Source organism: Scyliorhinus torazame, chromosome 3 (assembly GCF_047496885.1).
Source record: "Scyliorhinus torazame isolate Kashiwa2021f chromosome 3, sScyTor2.1, whole genome shotgun sequence".
Lineage (NCBI taxonomy): Eukaryota > Metazoa > Chordata > Chondrichthyes > Carcharhiniformes > Scyliorhinidae > Scyliorhinus > Scyliorhinus torazame.
Genome location: NC_092709.1, coordinates 12,546,235 through 12,563,721, shown reverse-complemented (window position 1 = coordinate 12,563,721; position 17,487 = coordinate 12,546,235). Strand labels below are relative to the sequence as shown.

Sequence of the window (17,487 nt, the reverse complement as noted above, 5' to 3'; positions counted from 1 at the left end):
GGGAGTGGCACCCATCTCTTTTTGTGGTCGGCAATCAACTATAACAGTTCCCCTGTCACATGACCTGGTGAAGGAATATCAGAAGGATCAAGAACATTGGTGTCAGAACCAGGAAGACGGCATTCTGTCCCTTAAGTCCTTCATAAGAACTAAGAGCAGGAGTCGGCAATTCAGTCCCTTGAGCCCCGTCTGTCATTCAACATGTTCATGGCTGATCTCCTCTCGGCCTCAGCTCCACTTACCTGCCCGTTCTCCATAACCTTTCAACCCATTACTCATTTAAAATCTGCCCATCACTTCCTTAAATTTAATCAATGTGCCAGCATCCACTGCACTTTGGGGTAGCGAATTCCACAGATTCACCGCCCTTTGAGAGAAGTAATTCTTCCTCATCTTTGTTTTAAATCTGCTACCCCTTATCCTACAGTTGCAACCTCTCGTTCTAGATTGCCCCACAAGAGGAAACATCTGCTCTACATCTTCTCTTTGTCAACACCTTTGATCATCTTATATACCTCAATTAGATCACGGTTGATCTCTACCTTTACTCCACTTATCCACATTTGCTACACTTACCCAACAAACACATGTCATTCCAAAGGTCTAATTAACCCCTGAATCCATAGCCCTTGGAGGTGAGAATTCCAGATTTCTATTACCCTCTTGTGTGACAAAGTACTTCCTGACTTAGCTGCTGAACATCCTAGTTTTACTTTTAGGATTATGTCCCCTTGTACTTGGCTCTCACATCTGAGGGAATAATTTTCTCTTGTCAAATCCTTCTACTATGGTACTTTAAAACACCTTGATCAGATCACCCCTCAATCTTATATACTAAAGGGAATTTAGTAAGCTGCCTTCACAATTTAACACTTTAAACACTTGGTCTCGTTTTGGTGAATCTGCACTGTACCTTTCCCAAGGCTAATCTACCCCTCCTGAGTCGGGAGCTGAACTTGATGGGTTCTGAACAAGGTCCTGAACAACTTTACATCCCTGGTCTCCCGTGATAAGGGCCAATATTCAATTCGCTTTTTGAAAAATTGCTTTGTATCTGTCTACTTGCTTTCAGTGATTTCTGTGTTCGGAATCCCAAAGCCCTGCAATCTTAGTTTCTCGTCACTTAAGAAGTAGAAGTCCTGCCGGAGGTCTTGCATTGCTTTCAAAGTGTTTTCACCCCTGCCTCCTGTCCTGTTTTTTGTGTGATCAACAGATAAGACACAAATATTTGGCAATGGATAAATACAGAATCTTACAGCAGAGAAGGAGGCTACTCGTTCCATTGCATTCATGCTGTTCCTCAAGCTCACCTACTCTCTCCCTATATCCCTGCCAATTCCCTTTTGAAAGTTCCAATTGAACCTGCTTCCACCGTCCTTAAGGGCAGCGCCTCCCAGATTATAATGACTCTTTGAGTTAAATCGCCTCTGTTTCCCCTCTGGTTCTTTTGCCATTTATCTCAAATTTGTCTCTTTTCACCAGCCCTCCTGTCGGTCAAAACCGTTTCTCCTCCCTGTCATATCTATCAAAACCTTCCATAATTTTGAAGGTATTTTTACATCTCCCCTGAGTTGCCAGCCGAGCAGCGTGAGATTAGGGAAGCGAAAGCGAGGGCGTCGACCCTCTTCCCCATATGTAGCTCTGGCTGCTCTGATACCCCGAAGATTGCCACTCTCGGGCATGGCTTCACCCTCACCCCCACAACCTTGGACATTGCCTCAGAGAAGGCTGTCCAGAACCCAGTAAGTTTGGGACAAGCCCAAAACATGTGGGTGTGGTTGGCCGGGCCCCTCTGGCACTGCTCACATTTGTCCTCCACCTCCGAGGAGAACCTGCTCATTCGGGTTCTGGTCAGGTGTGCTCTGTGCACCACTTTGAGCTGCATGAGGCCGAGCCTTGCGCAGGAGGAGGTGGAGTTGGCCCTGCTCAGTGCTTCGCTCCAGAGACCCCACCCCACCTCTGTCCCCAGCTCGTGCTCCCATTTCCAGTGGTGTTCGAGCTCTTCCCAGTAACTGTCCGTACATTTTCCCACATGGTCCTCCTTCTTTGCTGTTTGTGCCTATCAGGTCCTCTAGCAGCACCCACGGCTGCAGACTCGCTAGTTGGCCTTTCGGAATTTCTCCACCTGGAGAAGATTAAGTATGCCATTCTAGGGTCGGAGGAAGGCTTCCTCGATGCATGGGAGCAGTTCGTCGGCCTGTTCCAAAACCTGTTTGAGGCCAGCAACGAAGAGTACGATAGGAAAATGGGAGAGATAGGAAGAAAAAGAGGAAGGATAAGGGGAAACAAAGATAGAGGGGGAACCACAGGAATGCGCAACCCGGGGGTGGGGGGGGGAGGTGGGTGGGGAAGAGAAAAGGCTGGAAAGTCACAAAAAGGGAATGGCGTGACCCTCCCCACCCCGATCACAAGACAAACACAGCCGAAGTTGACGGGTGTGGTGAAGAAAAGGGAGGGGGGAGGGAAAGGGGGAGGGCACAAGGTGGGGAGGGGGTGGCAGTGAGGGGCGGGAGGGGGGTGGGTGGAAGGGACCACAGGCCGAGCCAGAGGATGGCAAAATGTACATAAAGTAAATTAAGGGATGGACAGGATGAACTTTGCCGTATAGTACAATAAATTAACGCACTTTGCCATTTTCTTCAGAAAATTCCACCCGTGGAGATCGTAAATTCAAAATCCCTGAAGAAAGAGTTGGAGGGGAATTGGGGAAAACGTCCACTCAAAGACTTGCCAGGATCTGCTTCACTCTACATGTGGTGGTCGTTGATGTCATGAACAGTTTTAAAAGGGAGTTAGACAAGTACCCGAGGCTGAGAATCTCACAGGACGGTGGACAAAGATCAGTGGTGTGGGGACTACACACGGTCGCACCATTAAAGAGCCAGCTTGCGCATGAAGGGATGAATGGTCTGCTGTGCTGGACCTTTCTATGATTCTTCAACACTGCCCATGGCTATAGAAGTGACGGACATCTTCAGTTTTTCCACCTCTACTTCTTTCTAGGTTATGACAAGGAACACTGTATGGACACTGTATCGAATGTAAAACCTGGCAAGTCATGCTACAGTTGCATAGAACCTTGGTAAGGCCCCACTTGGAATATTGCGCACAATTCTGGTCGCCACACTACCAGAAGGATGTGGAGGCTTTGGAGAGGGTGCAGACCGCCCCCCCCCCCCCCCCCCCCCCCCCCCCCGCCACCCCCCGCGTTGGATTTCCCCGCAGCGGAGGTGGCTCGCTGCCGGGTTCCTCCAGCCCGCTGAAGTCGACGGAGATTTATACCCCCCCCCCGGGCTCCCGTCGGGAAACCCACGGCGGGGGTCGGCTCCGGCGGGTCCAGAAGATTCCGCTGGAGGGAAGGGCTGGAGAATTCCACCCGGGGTTATGGGAGTTATCACGCACAGTAAATAAGGCACAGGAATGATTATGTGCAGGATAACACAGGCATGGGAAATGTGCCAGCACAGCCAATTGTCATTGGCATTTACTGGGTGCTTTCTATTTCCCAGCTAAGGATGTCATAATGCATAAACTGTTGTTGGAGCAGCTATTGCAGGAGAGCTTAAATTTGGATTAAATGCTGCCAGTAACTGGATTATTTTAATCAGACAACATTTAACGTTTTACTGCAGGGTGTCTCTCCAAAAGTGGGGTGACTCCTGAAATCAGCAAAAACAGCCCTGCTGACACAGGGGCAATGTAATAGAGAACAAGTTAAGTAAAGTCTTTAATCCATATTCTAAATAACTCCAGTTTGAGGCAATCAGTTGTCACTAATAATACATACATGTGGACCAAGACACTAAATTATCCCCAGGCAAAACTGTCAGTCAGTGATATTACGGATGTGAAAACGCAGGGAACTTTCAATTTATCCTCATTGAAGGGTTAGATTTGTGATAGGACATGACAGGATTACCACAATTTAATTTGCAGCTGATTACCTGGAAATAACACTCCAATAAAACTCAGACAATCATTTAATTGAGGGATTCAAGATAGCATAATTAACTGAAATTTAATCACATAGGTTCCAAAGCATATATATTTCCCGTATAATGTGGTAAAGGTCTTTTGTATAGTGCACACTTCCTGTAATATCCCCTGTAATCCATTCCTCCTTTAAAAGTCTTCTGACATGAGAGATAATGCCGCACGTTTTAATTACACTGCGCCTCACTCTCTTGCTTTCATTCCCCTTCAGTGTTATCTCTCCCGTGTTTCCTTTGTGCTGTGCGTTTTCATTACTCTTGTGTGATCACTTCCACACTGTCGGGCCAGTGCTTCAGAGGAACTGGGAGGAGGGTATGGCCCTCTGACAGGCCGTGTGCTGGCCCATCGCCATGCAGACATGCCCTGGCACTCATGAACCAAAATCCCAGCTCAGGGTGTAGCTCCGCTGTCCTATGGATACCTCGGGTAAGTCTAAAGGAGTAAACCCTGACCCGAAGATCTAAGTGTGGAACTCAAAGGTGGGCCGATGTCTTATCTTTCCGGCAACCCCTGCAATCAGGCCAGTGCCAAAGACAGTGCTTTGCATTAGGGGAGATCAGGAGAGGGACCCTGATGTTTGGGGGGTCAGGGTCTCCATGAACTTTGCCCAGGCTTGCACATTGGAGAGAGCACTCCAGTTTTGCTGCAGAATATTAACAGGAAACAGGCTTAACACAGTGTTGAGTACCATAGTGGAAAGCGCCATCTTACAAGATGGAACACTAAGTCTTACAACACCAGGTGAAGGAGCTCTGTTCTGAAAGCTAGTGTTTGAAACAAACCTGTTGGACTTTAACCTGGCGTTGTAAGACTTCTTACTGTGCTCACCCCAGTCCAACGCCGGCATTTCCACATCATGGCTACAAAATGGAAGGCAGCCACAGTTTTCATCATTCTGTGTCGTCATTCTGTCCTGTCGTTGTGATGTTCTTTGATTTCTTCATGAGGATGGCTTTGAAGTGTCTCGTAAAGAACCTCAAGCTATGATTTGAACAAAGCTAACTTATTTACGCTGCAAAATAACTGGATTCGTCTTCCTTGCTAAGATATACAAGATTACAGATGGGCTAAAACTATGATACTAACGACAGAGCTCCTGATAACACGACCATTCACTATCTCGCCTAACAACCTACTCCCCCAATCAAGAGTATCACGTGGTCCATGTGTCTGCGTTTGATTGCCATCAAATGGTTGGATGTGGTTACAGTAAATTGTCAACCCTTCATTATTCTCCCAATACGCATATTGCCACATTCGTTACTCTGCATTATTATTCCATGTGCTGCAGCATTGTGTGATGAAATGTTATGTCCAGTCTATGCAGGTCATGTATTTCTCAATGGTTACGATAGCCTCTGCATCGGTGTAGTTGTTAACTTACCATAGACAACGACGGTAGCTGTGGTGCTTCTTCTTCTGGCCACGATATTTTTGGCGACACATGTGTAGTTTGCCGTGTCAGACAGCCGGGCCTGTTTGATGATCAGATTATGGTCAATGGTCAGGTAAAAGTTTCGATCCTGGACTGGGTCAATAACCTCATCGTTCTTCAGCCATTCCACCTTGAATTTAAGAGATCATACTGCATTGTGACTATTTGTAAACCTATGAATCTCTCATATCTTCAAGAGTAAATATTACTAGGCACAACACGACTGCATTAATTCAAACATATTCACAGTCTCGTCAACAAATGGTGTCTTTATTCAAAGTCCTGTAGCTCCCAACGGTGATTAGGTGCAGGGCAGAGCCATTCATAGGAAGAGCTGCCCAAGGTTGAATCCGAACTCGTCTTGACTTCTAGAATCATAACATTTACAGTACAGAAGGAGGCCATTCGGCCCATCGAGCCTGCACCGGCCCTTGGAACGAGCACCAAGCCCACACCTCCACACTGTCCCCGTAACCCAGGATTCTCACCTCACCTTTTTGAACACTAAGGAAATTTAGCATGGCCAATCCACCTAACCTGCACATCTTTTGGACTATGGGCGGAAACCGGAGCACCCGGAGGAAACCCACACAGACACGGGGAGAACATGCAGACTCCCCACAGACAGTGACCCTAGCCAGGAATCGAACCTGGGACTCTGGAGCTGTGAGCGACAATGCTGACCACTGTGCTACCGTGACTTAGTTATTGTCAGTTTGATTAGCAGTGTGGGAGTTATAATTAACCTCAGGGTTTCCAGATTAAGGAGGGGAGGGAACAAATGATTCCTAATCCTGACTGAGATGCGATGGGCAGCCAGGTGTGCTGAACACTTAACAAGAACTAAATTTGGACACCAGGAATGCCACAGTCAAAGTGCTTGCAAAAAGCTCACTTCTTGTTTATACGTAAGATCTAAACACGTGAATGGTGCACTGGAGCATTGCCTGTATCCCTGGGACTAACACCTGCGGTAAGAGAGGTGACAGTTGCAGCAAAAAGTAAAGGCACCTGCGTCCAAATGAACCAATCATTTTATGAAGAAATTATTATTTTAACAGAGTTAAGAGGAGTGAGGAACATTCTGAATATTCCCTTAGACTAAAAGGTTACCCATGACCAGAGATGCATGAGGCAGATGAAGCTCTGTTTTCTGTAACATGTTTTTCCCTGGAACAGGTCACCAGCCTTGTCATGATATGTATATTGACTGGATGTAAAGAGTTAACAAGTTAATGATAATGCTTCTTACCACTAGAGGGAACCACAGAACAGTCATATATATGTATATGTCATGTGACTTCTGGGATTCTGGGTAGAAGATGGTTAGGCATGAGGGAGATCAGTTGTGTATTTGAGATTTCTGTAGTTAGAGATAACATAGTTTAATTCAGTAACTTTATACTTTAGGAAAATGAGCAAAACTAATTTATTAACACTACTAAATAAAATTTGTATGTATTTGTATTGACAAGTCAGCTGTCAATCAAGAGGCTTGTAACAGTCACAGGCGTGTGAAATTCATTGTAAACTATCAAGTACAAAGGGATAAAAGCAGGCATACTGTAACATTGAAGCCACAGAGCCTCTTGAAACTTCAAGGGGAGGGGGTGGCGTAGTGGTATTGTCACTGGACTAGTAACCCAGCGATCCCGAATAATGCACTGGGGACCCTGGTTCAAATCCCACCACTGCAGATGGTGACATATGAATTCAATAAAATCTGGAATTAAAAGTTTAATGATGACCATGAAACCATTGTCGATTGTGGTTAAAAACCCACCTGGTTCACTAATGTCCTTTAGAAGAGGAAATCTGTCCTCCTTACGGCAATGTCATTGACACTGCCCCTCAAGGGCGATTAGGGATGTGCAATTATTCACAGCCTGCAACACCCACATTCCATGAACGAATAAAAGAAAATGCTTCTGCAAGAATCACAGAATGGCTCCGTGAGAGGATTTTAGACAGACAGGCCGCAGCTGTGATTTCCCCTGTTATGGGTGTTCAACATGAAATTAAAGGTTTCACAGACCCAAGGTGGCCCTCACCCCCTTGAGAAGGTGGTGCTGAATCGCAGTTGTCCATGTGGGTGTAGGTACACCTACAGTGAAGGAGTTCCAGCATTTTGACTCAGTGACAGTGAAGGGAAGGGGATACATATCCAAGTCAGGATGGTGAATGACTTGAAGGGGATCTTGAAGGATTTGCATCTGCTGACCTTGTCTTCTGGGTGTTAGAGGTCGCAGGTTTGGAAGGTGCTGTTGAAGGAACCTTGACGGAGATGCTGCAGTGCATCGTACAGATGGTACAATGGGTCTACCATGTTGACGCTCACTGGTATCCCTTCACTTTGGAGGAGCTACCGCCACCCCCTCCCCTTGAAGTTTCAAGAGGCTCTGTGGCTTCAATGTTACAGTATGCCTGCTTTTATCCCTTTGTACTTGATAGTTTACAATGAATTTCACACGCCTGTGACTGTTACAAGCCTCTTGATTGACAGCTGAAGGCTATCTCAAAGGAGGGTTAGCTTTGTCTTCACTTTACGGCCCATTAACTCTAAAGTGCTTCCTCTTTTGAACAGGTGTCCTGTCTGACCACATTTTTTCTATTGTGGATTTTTCCTACTCTGCAGTGCTTCCTCGAAAGAGCAAGTGCACTGTCTGACAAGTTTTTTTAGACTTGTTCTTTTTCAACCTCTGACGGCTGAACAGCAGGCCTGCCCCGGGGGTACTTTTCCATCATAGAAGCAGCTGGCAGCTTCTCACAGCCGCAGTTGATTTCTCTGGATGAACCTGATGACCGTGCCTTCAGGGGGCTCGGTGGCCTTCCTGGGTGGTCAGGGACGTGGTTGGACAGTGCCCGGGAACTGCTCCCGAGCACCCTGGAAGTGCCGACCTGCCACAGCCAGTTTTCTCGCCTTGAAATGACGCTAAGCCATTTTTTGGGAGAATTCAACCCAGCACTAACATTTCAATTCGATGACCTTTCATCAGAAGTGGAAAAATCTGAAGACGTAACTGGGTTTAAAGCAAGTTCATAGGCGGGGAAAGTGGAGGGAGGGGAAATAACAGAAGGGGTCAGGTGCACAGCAGGAGAGATTAAATGGCGAAAAGGATGATGGTGCAATGCAAAAGGCAGTGGGATAGGTGAAGAAAGAAACGCTGAGTTGAGAGGAGGTGTGAATGGCAGAAGCATCACCACCACCAGCTGTCTGATCAAATGGGAGCGGTGATTATGATGAGGGACCACTGATTTTGTTACTGCTTACTGTGCACTTCCTCACAGTGTAAAGAATGTACTTCACTGACTGTCAGGGTGCTTTAGATCTCAAGTCATAGGAGAGAAGTGGGCCACTCGGCCCATTGAGTCTGCCCCGCCATTCAACGAGATCATGGACTGATCTGCTGTGAAAATGCTCAGCTCCACTTTCCCACCTTTTCCCCATAACCCTTGATTCCGAATTTAAAATCTGTCTCGCTCAGCCTTGAGCACGCTTAACGGCCCAGCCTCCACAGCTCTCTGCGGCAAACAATCCCACAGATTCTCTACCCTCTGAGAAAACACCTTGCGTTTGAAAACGGCTGCCCTCACACTAAAAGCAGCACGCTAAAGGCCGACCTCACTGCCATCAGTGCTTCCCCACACTGTCTTCTCTCATTAACATCTACATGTACAGGCTGAGGAACGGTGCTGATGTTCGCTCTGTCAAATGTTACTGACTGGTGTGAGGCTGGTTGAATGCTGGTCCATTGGGTTACTTTTGGCATTGTGGAGGCACCGACGTCACATTGTGTGTTAAAGTGGGCTTGCCATTTGCATTTCTGCTGTATGCAACGATTAGAATCTTAGAGGAAAGAAAGTGACTTATTCAACAAATTGTGCCAGTGTTGACTCTTTGAAAGCAGTCCAATTTAATCTCCCAGCTCCTTCAAGCACATGCCCAATTTCTTTATGAATGTTCCTATAGAATCTGCTTCCATCGGTGCATTTGTGATCTTAACAACATGTTGCGTCTCCACATTTCTCCGGTAGACCTTTTGCCAATTATTTTTAAACCTGTGACATCTGGTTAATGACTCTCTTGCCGGAGGAAATAGTTTCCCTTCTACTTGTTCTATCAAAGCCCTGCAGTATGTTCAATACCTCTTTTAGGTCTCTGCTTAACCTTGTCTGCTCTAAGGAGAGTGACCCCTAGCTTCCCCAGCTGGCTCATCATATGCTTTTGGACAAATCTGGACGAGTCAGCATGGTAAGCACATTGGTTAGGACTGTTGCTTCACAGCTCCAGGGCCCCGGGTTCGATTCCCTCTTGGGTCACTGTCTGTACGGAGTCTGTACGTTCTCCCCGTGTCTGCGTGGGTTTCCTCCGGGAGCTCCGGTTTCCTCCCACAAGTCCCGAAAGACGTGTTTGTTAGGTGAATTGGACATTCTGAATTCTCCCTCCGTGTACCCGAACAGGCGCCGGAGTGTGGCGACTAGGGGCTTTTCACAGTAACTTCATTGCAGTGTTAATGTAAGCCTATTTGTGACAATAATAAAGATTATTTTTATAGATTCCCACCTGCCTGACTGGACATGGTCGATTGATGGCACCCGCCGCCCAGGCGACCCCCACCATGACACCCTTCCTGATTGCCTGGGTCAGGATGATTGTGAACCATTCGCGACAGACCCAAACCAAATTCAGGAGGTTGTCTTGCAGGACCATCGCTGCAGAGTCAAGAGGCCAGGGTCATCGAAGTTTTCCGCACAGTTGGCACAATATTATAAACAGCTGCTATTCCCTGAACAAAAGGAGATTGCCTTGAGTTACTTCCCCGGGATGGACGTTGAAGTTATTAAGCGAGGATATCGATGCAACTTTGTGTCATGTGACGCCGACACTTTATTGTCCCTCTTTCTTGCTATTTTAAAATCCCTGATGCAATTCCTTTCCTTCTCCTCTTCCTAAAAAAAGATCAGCTTATGTTCTGCGAGGTTTGAAAGCTCTCAATAATTAGCCTGCAATAACTTTGCTCATTTAAATGATTATCAGATTGATCAAACGCTTAACAATTGCTATTAGCTTCCTTATTTCCCAGCTTTTTAACAAGGGGCCTCTTCAAAGCCATGGCTGTGCGGGGCCTGTTAATTTTTTACACGTACATATTTTTATTGCTCATTTGTCGATTCTCTCTCCGATTTCTCCCCTCTTGCTGACGGTTGCGCTTTCACCTTCTAACTTGGTACGGCGTGCAGCAATTTCACCCAGTTAATTAGAACAAATGCACCAATTATGTTAATACATCTCATGGCTCCGATCAGCGGATAATTAGACAAAACGCATCTGTCCCCTCACTGGGGGGAAGTAAAGGGAAAATGTGCTGTTGTTTAGGTTTAGTACCCTGGGACAAGGCCATTTTTTAAACTGTGTGTTTGTGAAGCCTGGACGTCAGTCATTTCTCTTCAATTATAATGCACTCTGCCTGCGCTTGCGGATAGAATCCAGTAGAGGACATCAGTAAGCCCCCCCCCCCCCCCACCCCCTCCCCCACCCCCCCAAACATTCAGAAGGGCTGAAACTTTCATTTATATAGTGCCATTCAGGACCTCAGGGAGTCCCCGCGTTATTCACAGACATCAAAGCACTTCTTGTTCTGAAGCGTGGCTACTGTTGCCTTGTCGGTAAGCTCCGACAAGTAGCAATCTGTTTTTTGTGATGTTGATTGAGGACAAACATTAGGCCCATTACACCGGGGCTACACTCCCCTGCTCTTTTTCGTGCCGTGGACACTTTGAAGGGGGCAGATGAGGCCTCAGTTTAATCATCTGTCCCATCTGAAAGTCAGCAACTACGGCGGTGCAGCCCTCCCTCGGTACTGCACTGGAGTGTCAGGCTTGCTTTTTGTCTGCTCAGGTCCTGGGTTGAGGCTAAAACTGTCAGCTTTCTGATTCAGAAGAGCCATAGCTCTTATATCTATATCTATATCTATAGCTGATAGACGCAGACCCTCAGGCTTGTTCGCGCTATTCAACTGGATCGGAGTTTATCTGTGTCTTCACTCTATTGAGTAATATTCTTGCCTAACAATAATCTATTAACCTCCGCTTTGATATTTTCCCTTGGCCCCCACCATTTACCCCAGCCTGTCGCCCAGAGCCTTAGCAGCTTGGGCCAGGATGTGCCGGCTGCATTGCACCTGAAAGGCGGCGCGGCTGATAGATGGCGGGAGATCCCACCTCCGAGAGCTACCCGGCTTGCCGCACCTCGTGAGATCTAACGCCATCTTGTGAGACGTCGCAATGTGGATCGTGCCCAATGTGGGCGGGGTCACCCTCTGGCAAATCTGCATGTTAGAATGAGACAGCTAGAGAACCCCCTTATAGTGAGCTGGGGCTTGGGGGTGAGGTTCGGGAGTTACACTGGGGGATCAAGAGATTGGGGCGCTATTTAAAATTGGTGTCCCGATCTCTCTCTGCACTGAGGAGTTCCAGCGAGCGGAACTCGGCCGTGCGTTCGCTGCTGAGTTTCCTGATCTATCCGGATGAGTGTTAGATAGTGGGATGTTTCTCTCTGCTCTAAATGCCGGGAAACAATCGGCTAATCATGTGCTACGAGACTCTGTCCCAAGTCGGGTAGATCGCGTCCTTTATTCGTAGAATCTATAGAATCCCTACAATGCAGAAAGAGGCCATTCGGCCCACCGCACCTGCACCGACCCTCCTAAACAGCAGCCTACCTAGGCCCACTCCCGCACCCTACCAGAAATCCCACCGATCCTTTAAACACAAAGGGGCAATTTATAATAATAATAATGATAATTGCTGATTATCACAAGTAGGCTTCAATGAAGTTACTGTGAAAAGCCCCTAGTCGCCACATTCCGGCGCTTGTGGGAATTGAACCCGCGCTGCTGGCATTGTTCTGCATTACAAGCCAGCTGTTTAGCCCACTGTGCTAATCCAGCATCCAACCTGCACATCTTTGGAGGAAACCAGGGCACCCGGAGGAAACCCATGCAGTCACAGGGAGAACGTGCAGACTCCACACAGACAGTCACCCAGGGTCGGAATCAAACCTGGGTCCCGGGCGCTGTGAGGCAGCAGTGCTAACCACTGTGCTGCCGTGCCACCCCTAGGTGAGAGAGCTGCGGACTTCCAAAGCCATTTGTGCGAAGCAGTGCATCCTGACATCAGCCCTGATGATCAATCTCTAATTTTAAGGTTATGGCCATTGTTCTGGGCTCCCCCTCTCCCCCCTTCCCTCCCCCTTCCCCCCCCCCCCCCCCCTCCCACCCCCGATCAGAAAAATTAATATCCTGCTTTTAGATGGTTTCTAACTTACTCCAGCTTTCAGGTTTTGTGTAGTTATAAGCAGAGCCTTATTTCTCTTGTTCAATTTGGCCTTCGATTCAGAATCTGGCGTCAATCCAGGCAGTTAGTGTCACATTAAGGTGGTTATATTGATTAAGATGCAGGGTTCCAAGCTATCATATCTAACGATTATGGCCCATAATGGAGATCTATTTATTGTGTTTTATTGCTCAGTTCAGGCCTTTGATCTTCCACAAAATTGTGACATAGATGTTACAAGCAATGGATGAGTTACTGAAGAGGAGTTCTCAGTGACTCAGTACATGAGGAAACGGTCAGCCTGGGGGCAAAGCCTCCCGAGAGGTTTTTGTGAAATGCAGCTCCCGGCGTAGAGCTCCCACATCCGCAGCACACAACAGGGATCATTGTGTTCAGTTGGCATCGTGTCAGATTGACTGGTTATTGACTGTTATATACGGAGTGGAAACTGCGGGAGGTGGGGCCCCAGGAACAAGGTGCACCAATCTCTGAGCCATTTCTCCACTCAGTCCCACTGAGTGAGGTTCTGTATCAGCACTGGTGTCTCCGAACATTCACCCTGCTGCCATTTACTGGTGAAGGGGGTCTACTTGCCTGTCCAACCTTCCTCGGAAGCCAAGCTGGGCCACATTCTACTCAAAGCTGTAGAAAGTGAAAGCTTTAAAAAACACCAGGGAAATCTAAATGGCTATTTAACTGGAATAAATTGAATGCCGACAAAAATTAAAATAATTTGTGACTTATCAGATTTATATAGAATAACCGGTGCAGAAAGATAAAATCAAATGGAAATCATCCAGGATTTAAGATGTTTTTCTTCTTCCCTTTTGCTGATTGCCTGTGATTCCCCCGTCACAGTGTCTACTCCCCCGTCAGAGTGTCTACTCCCCCCGTCACAGTGTCTACTCCCCCGTCACAGTGTCTACTCCCCCGTCAGAGTGTCTACTCCCCCCGTCACAGTGTCTACTCCCCCCGTCACAGTGTCTACTCCCCCGTCAGAGTGTCTACTCCCCCCGTCAGAGTGTCTACTCCCCCCGTCACAGTGTCTACTCCCCCCGTCACAGTGTCTACTCCCCCCGTCAGAGTGTCTACTCCCCCGGCACAGTGCCTACCCCCCCGTCAGAGTGTCTACTTCCCCCGGGACAGTGTCTACTCCCCCCGGGACAGTGCCTACTCCCCCCGTCACAGTGTCTACTCACCCCGTCAGAGTGTCTACTCCCCCCGTCACAGTGTCTACACCCCCCGTCACAGTGTCCACTCCCCCATCAGATGGTCTACTCCCCAGTGAGTGTCAACTCCCCCCGTCAGTGTCAACTCCCCCCGTCACAGTGTCTATTCCCCCGTCACAGTATCTACTCCCCCGTCACAGTGTCTACTCCCCCCATCACAGTGTCTACTTCCCCCATCACAGTGTCTACTCCCCCCATCACAGTGTCTACTCCCCCCATCACAGTGTCTACTCCCCGCATCACAGTGTCTACTCCCCCGTCACAGTGTCAACTCCCCCCGTCACCGTGTCTACTCCCCCCGTCACAGCGTCTACTCCCCCATCACATTGTCTACTCCCCCCGTCAAAGTGTCTGCTCCCCCCGTCACCGTGTCTACTCCCCCCGTCACAGTATCTATTCCCCCATCACAGTGTCTACTCCCCCGTCACAGCGTCTACTCCCCCTGTCACAGTGTCTAATTCCAGCCGTCAGAGAGACTACTCCCCCCCGTCACAGTGTCTATTCCCCTGTCACAGTGTCTACTCCCCGTCACAGCGTCTCCTCTCCCGTCACAGCGTCTACTCCACCTGTCACAGCGTCTACTGTGTCTACTCCCCCGTCACAGCGTCTACTCCCTCAATCACAGCGTCTACTCACCGTCACAGCATCTACTCCCCCGTGACAGCATCTACTCCCCCCGTCACAGCGTCTACTCCCCCCGTCACAGCGTCTACTCCCCGTCACAGCATCTACTCCCCCGCCACAGTGTCTACTCCCCCCGTCACAGTGTCTACTCCACCCATCACAGTGTCTATTCCCCGTCACAGTGTCTACTCCACCCATCACAGTGTCTATTCCCCGTCACAGTGTCTACTCCCCCATCACAGTGTCTACTCCCCCGTCACAGTGTCTACTCCCCCCGTCACAGTGTCTACTCCCCCGTCACAGTGTCTACTCCCCCCGTCACAGTGTCTACTCCCCCCATCACAGTATCTACTCCCCCCGTCACAGTGTCTACTCCCCCCGTCACCGTGTCTACTCCCCCCGTCACAGCGTCTACTCCCCCATCACAGTGTCTCCTCCCTGTCACAGTGTCTCCTCCTCCCCCATCATAGTGTCTAATCCACCCGTTTCAGTGTCTACTCTTCCCGCATCACAGTGTCTACTCCCCCCGTCACAGTGTATACTCTTCCCGCATCACAGTGTCTACTCCCCCGTCACAGTGTCTACCCCCCCGTCACTGTGTCTACGCCCCCCGTCACAATGTCTACTCCCCCCGTCACAGTGTCTACTCCCCCGTCACAGTGTCTACTCCCCCTCTCAGTGTCTACTCTTCCCGCATCACAGTGTCTACTCCCCCGTCACAGTGTCTACCCCCCCGTCACTGTGTCTACTCCCCCCGTCACAGTGTCGAATCAACACGACAGAGCGTGTACTCCCCCTGTCACAGCGTCTACTCCCCCGTCACAGTGCCTACTCCCCCTGTCACAGTGTCTCCCCCCACGTCACTGTGTCTACTCCCCCCGTCACAGTGTCTACTCCCCGTCACAGCATCTACTCCCCCCCCCCGTCACAGTGTCTACTCCCCCGTCACAGTGTCTACTCCCCCCCCGTCACAGCGTCTACACCCCCGTCACAGTGTCTACTCCCCCCCGTCACAGTGTCTACTCTCCCGTCACAGTGTCTACTCCCCCCGTCACAGTGTCGACACCCCCGTCACAGCATCTACTCCCCCCATCACAGTGTCTCCTCGCCCCGTCACAGTGTCTACTCTCCCGTCACAGTGTCTACTCCCCCCGTCACAGTGTCGACACCCCCGTCACAGCATCTACTCCCCCCGTCACAGTGTCTCCTCGCCCCGTCACAGTGTCTACTCCCCCCGTCACAGTGTCTCATCCCCCCGTCACAGTGTCTGCTCCCCCGTCACAGCGTCTACTCCCCCCATCACAGTATCTACTCACCCCGTCACAGTGTCTAATCCCCCCGTCACAGTGTCTAATCCCCCGTCACAGAGTCAACTCCCCCGTCACAGAGTCAACTCCCCCGTCACAGTGTCTATTCCCCCCGTCACAGTGTCTATTCCCCCGTCACAGTGTCTACTCCCCCCGTCACAGCGTCCACTCCCCCCGTCACCGTGTCTACTCTCCCCGTCACCGTGTCTACTCTCCCCGTCACAGCGTCTACTCCCCCGTCACAGTGTCTACTCCCCCTGTCAAAGAGTGTACTCCCCCCAACACAGTGTCTATTCCCCCCGTCAGAGTGACTACTCCCCCCGTCAGAGCGACTACTCCCCCCCGTCACAGTCTCTACTCCCCCCGTCAGAGCGACTACTCCCCCGTCACAGTGTCTACTCCCCCTGTCAAAGAGTGTACTCCCCCCAACACAGTGTCTATTCCCCCCGTCACAGTGTCTACTCTCCCCGTCACAGCGTCTACTCCCCCGTCACAGTGTCTACTCCCCCTGTCAAAGAGTGTACTCCCCCCAACACAGTGTCTATTCCCCCCGTCACAGTGTCTACTCCCCCCGTCAGAGCGACTACTCCCCCCCGTCACAGTGTCTACTCCCCCCGTCAGAGCGACTACTCCCCCCCAGTCACAGTGTCTACTCCCCCCGTCAGAGCGACTACTCCCCCCCGTCACAGTGTCGACTCCCCCAGTCACAGTGTCTACTCCCCCCATCACAGTGTCTACTCCACCCGTCACAGTGTATACTCCCCCGTCACAGCGTCTCCATCCCCCCCATCACAGCGTCTACTCCCCCTGTCACAGTGTCTACTCCCCCAGTCACAGCGTCTCCTCCCCGTCACAGTGTATACTCCCCCGTCACAGCGTCTCCATCCCCCCATCACAGTGTCTACTCCCTGTCAAAGTGTCTCCTCCCCCCGTCACAGCGTCTACTCGCCCGTCACAGCGTCAACTCCCTCCGTCACAGCGTCTACTCCCCCATCACAGCGTCTACTCCCCCCATCACAGCGTCTACTCCCCCATCACAGCATCTACTCCCCCTGTCACAGTGTCTCCTCCCCGTCACAGTGTCTACTTCCCCTGTCACAGTGTCTCCTCCCCGTCACAGTATCTACTCCCCCCGTCACAGTGTCTAATCCCCCCGTCACAGTGTCTGCTCCCCCCGTCACAGTGTCTGCTCCCCCCGTCACAGCGTCTACTCCCCCCGTCACAGCGTCTACTCCCCCCGTCACAGTGTCTACTCCCCCCATCACAGTATCTACTCACCCCGTCACAGTGTCTACTCTCCCCCGTCACAGCGTCTACTCCCCCCGTCACAGCGTCTACTCCCCCCGTCACAGTGTCTACTCCCCCCATCACAGTATCTACTCTCCCCGTCACAGCGTCTACTCCCCCCGTCACAGCGTCTACTCCCCCCGTCACAGTGTCTACTCCCCCCATCACAGTATCTACTCCCCCCGTCACAGCGTCTACTCCCCCCGTCACAGTGTCTAATCCCCCGTCACAGAGTCAACTCCCCCGTCACAGAGTCAACTCCCCCGTCACAGTGTCT

The 17,487-nt window shown here is 50.0% G+C and overlaps 1 protein-coding gene across 6 annotated transcripts in view; it reads right to left on the bottom strand.

The window, feature by feature from the left end:
* The window catches only part of LOC140408299 (netrin receptor UNC5C-like), a 452,196-nt gene that overhangs the window by 86,690 nt on the left and 348,019 nt on the right, over positions 1 to 17,487 (bottom strand). For all 6 annotated transcript variants that reach the window (XM_072495295.1, XM_072495296.1, XM_072495297.1 and 3 more), the window contains exon 5: positions 5,378 to 5,558. In XM_072495295.1, the coding sequence (XP_072351396.1) occupies positions 5,378 to 5,558 (181 nt within the window). The remainder of the gene's footprint in view (positions 1 to 5,377; positions 5,559 to 17,487) is intronic.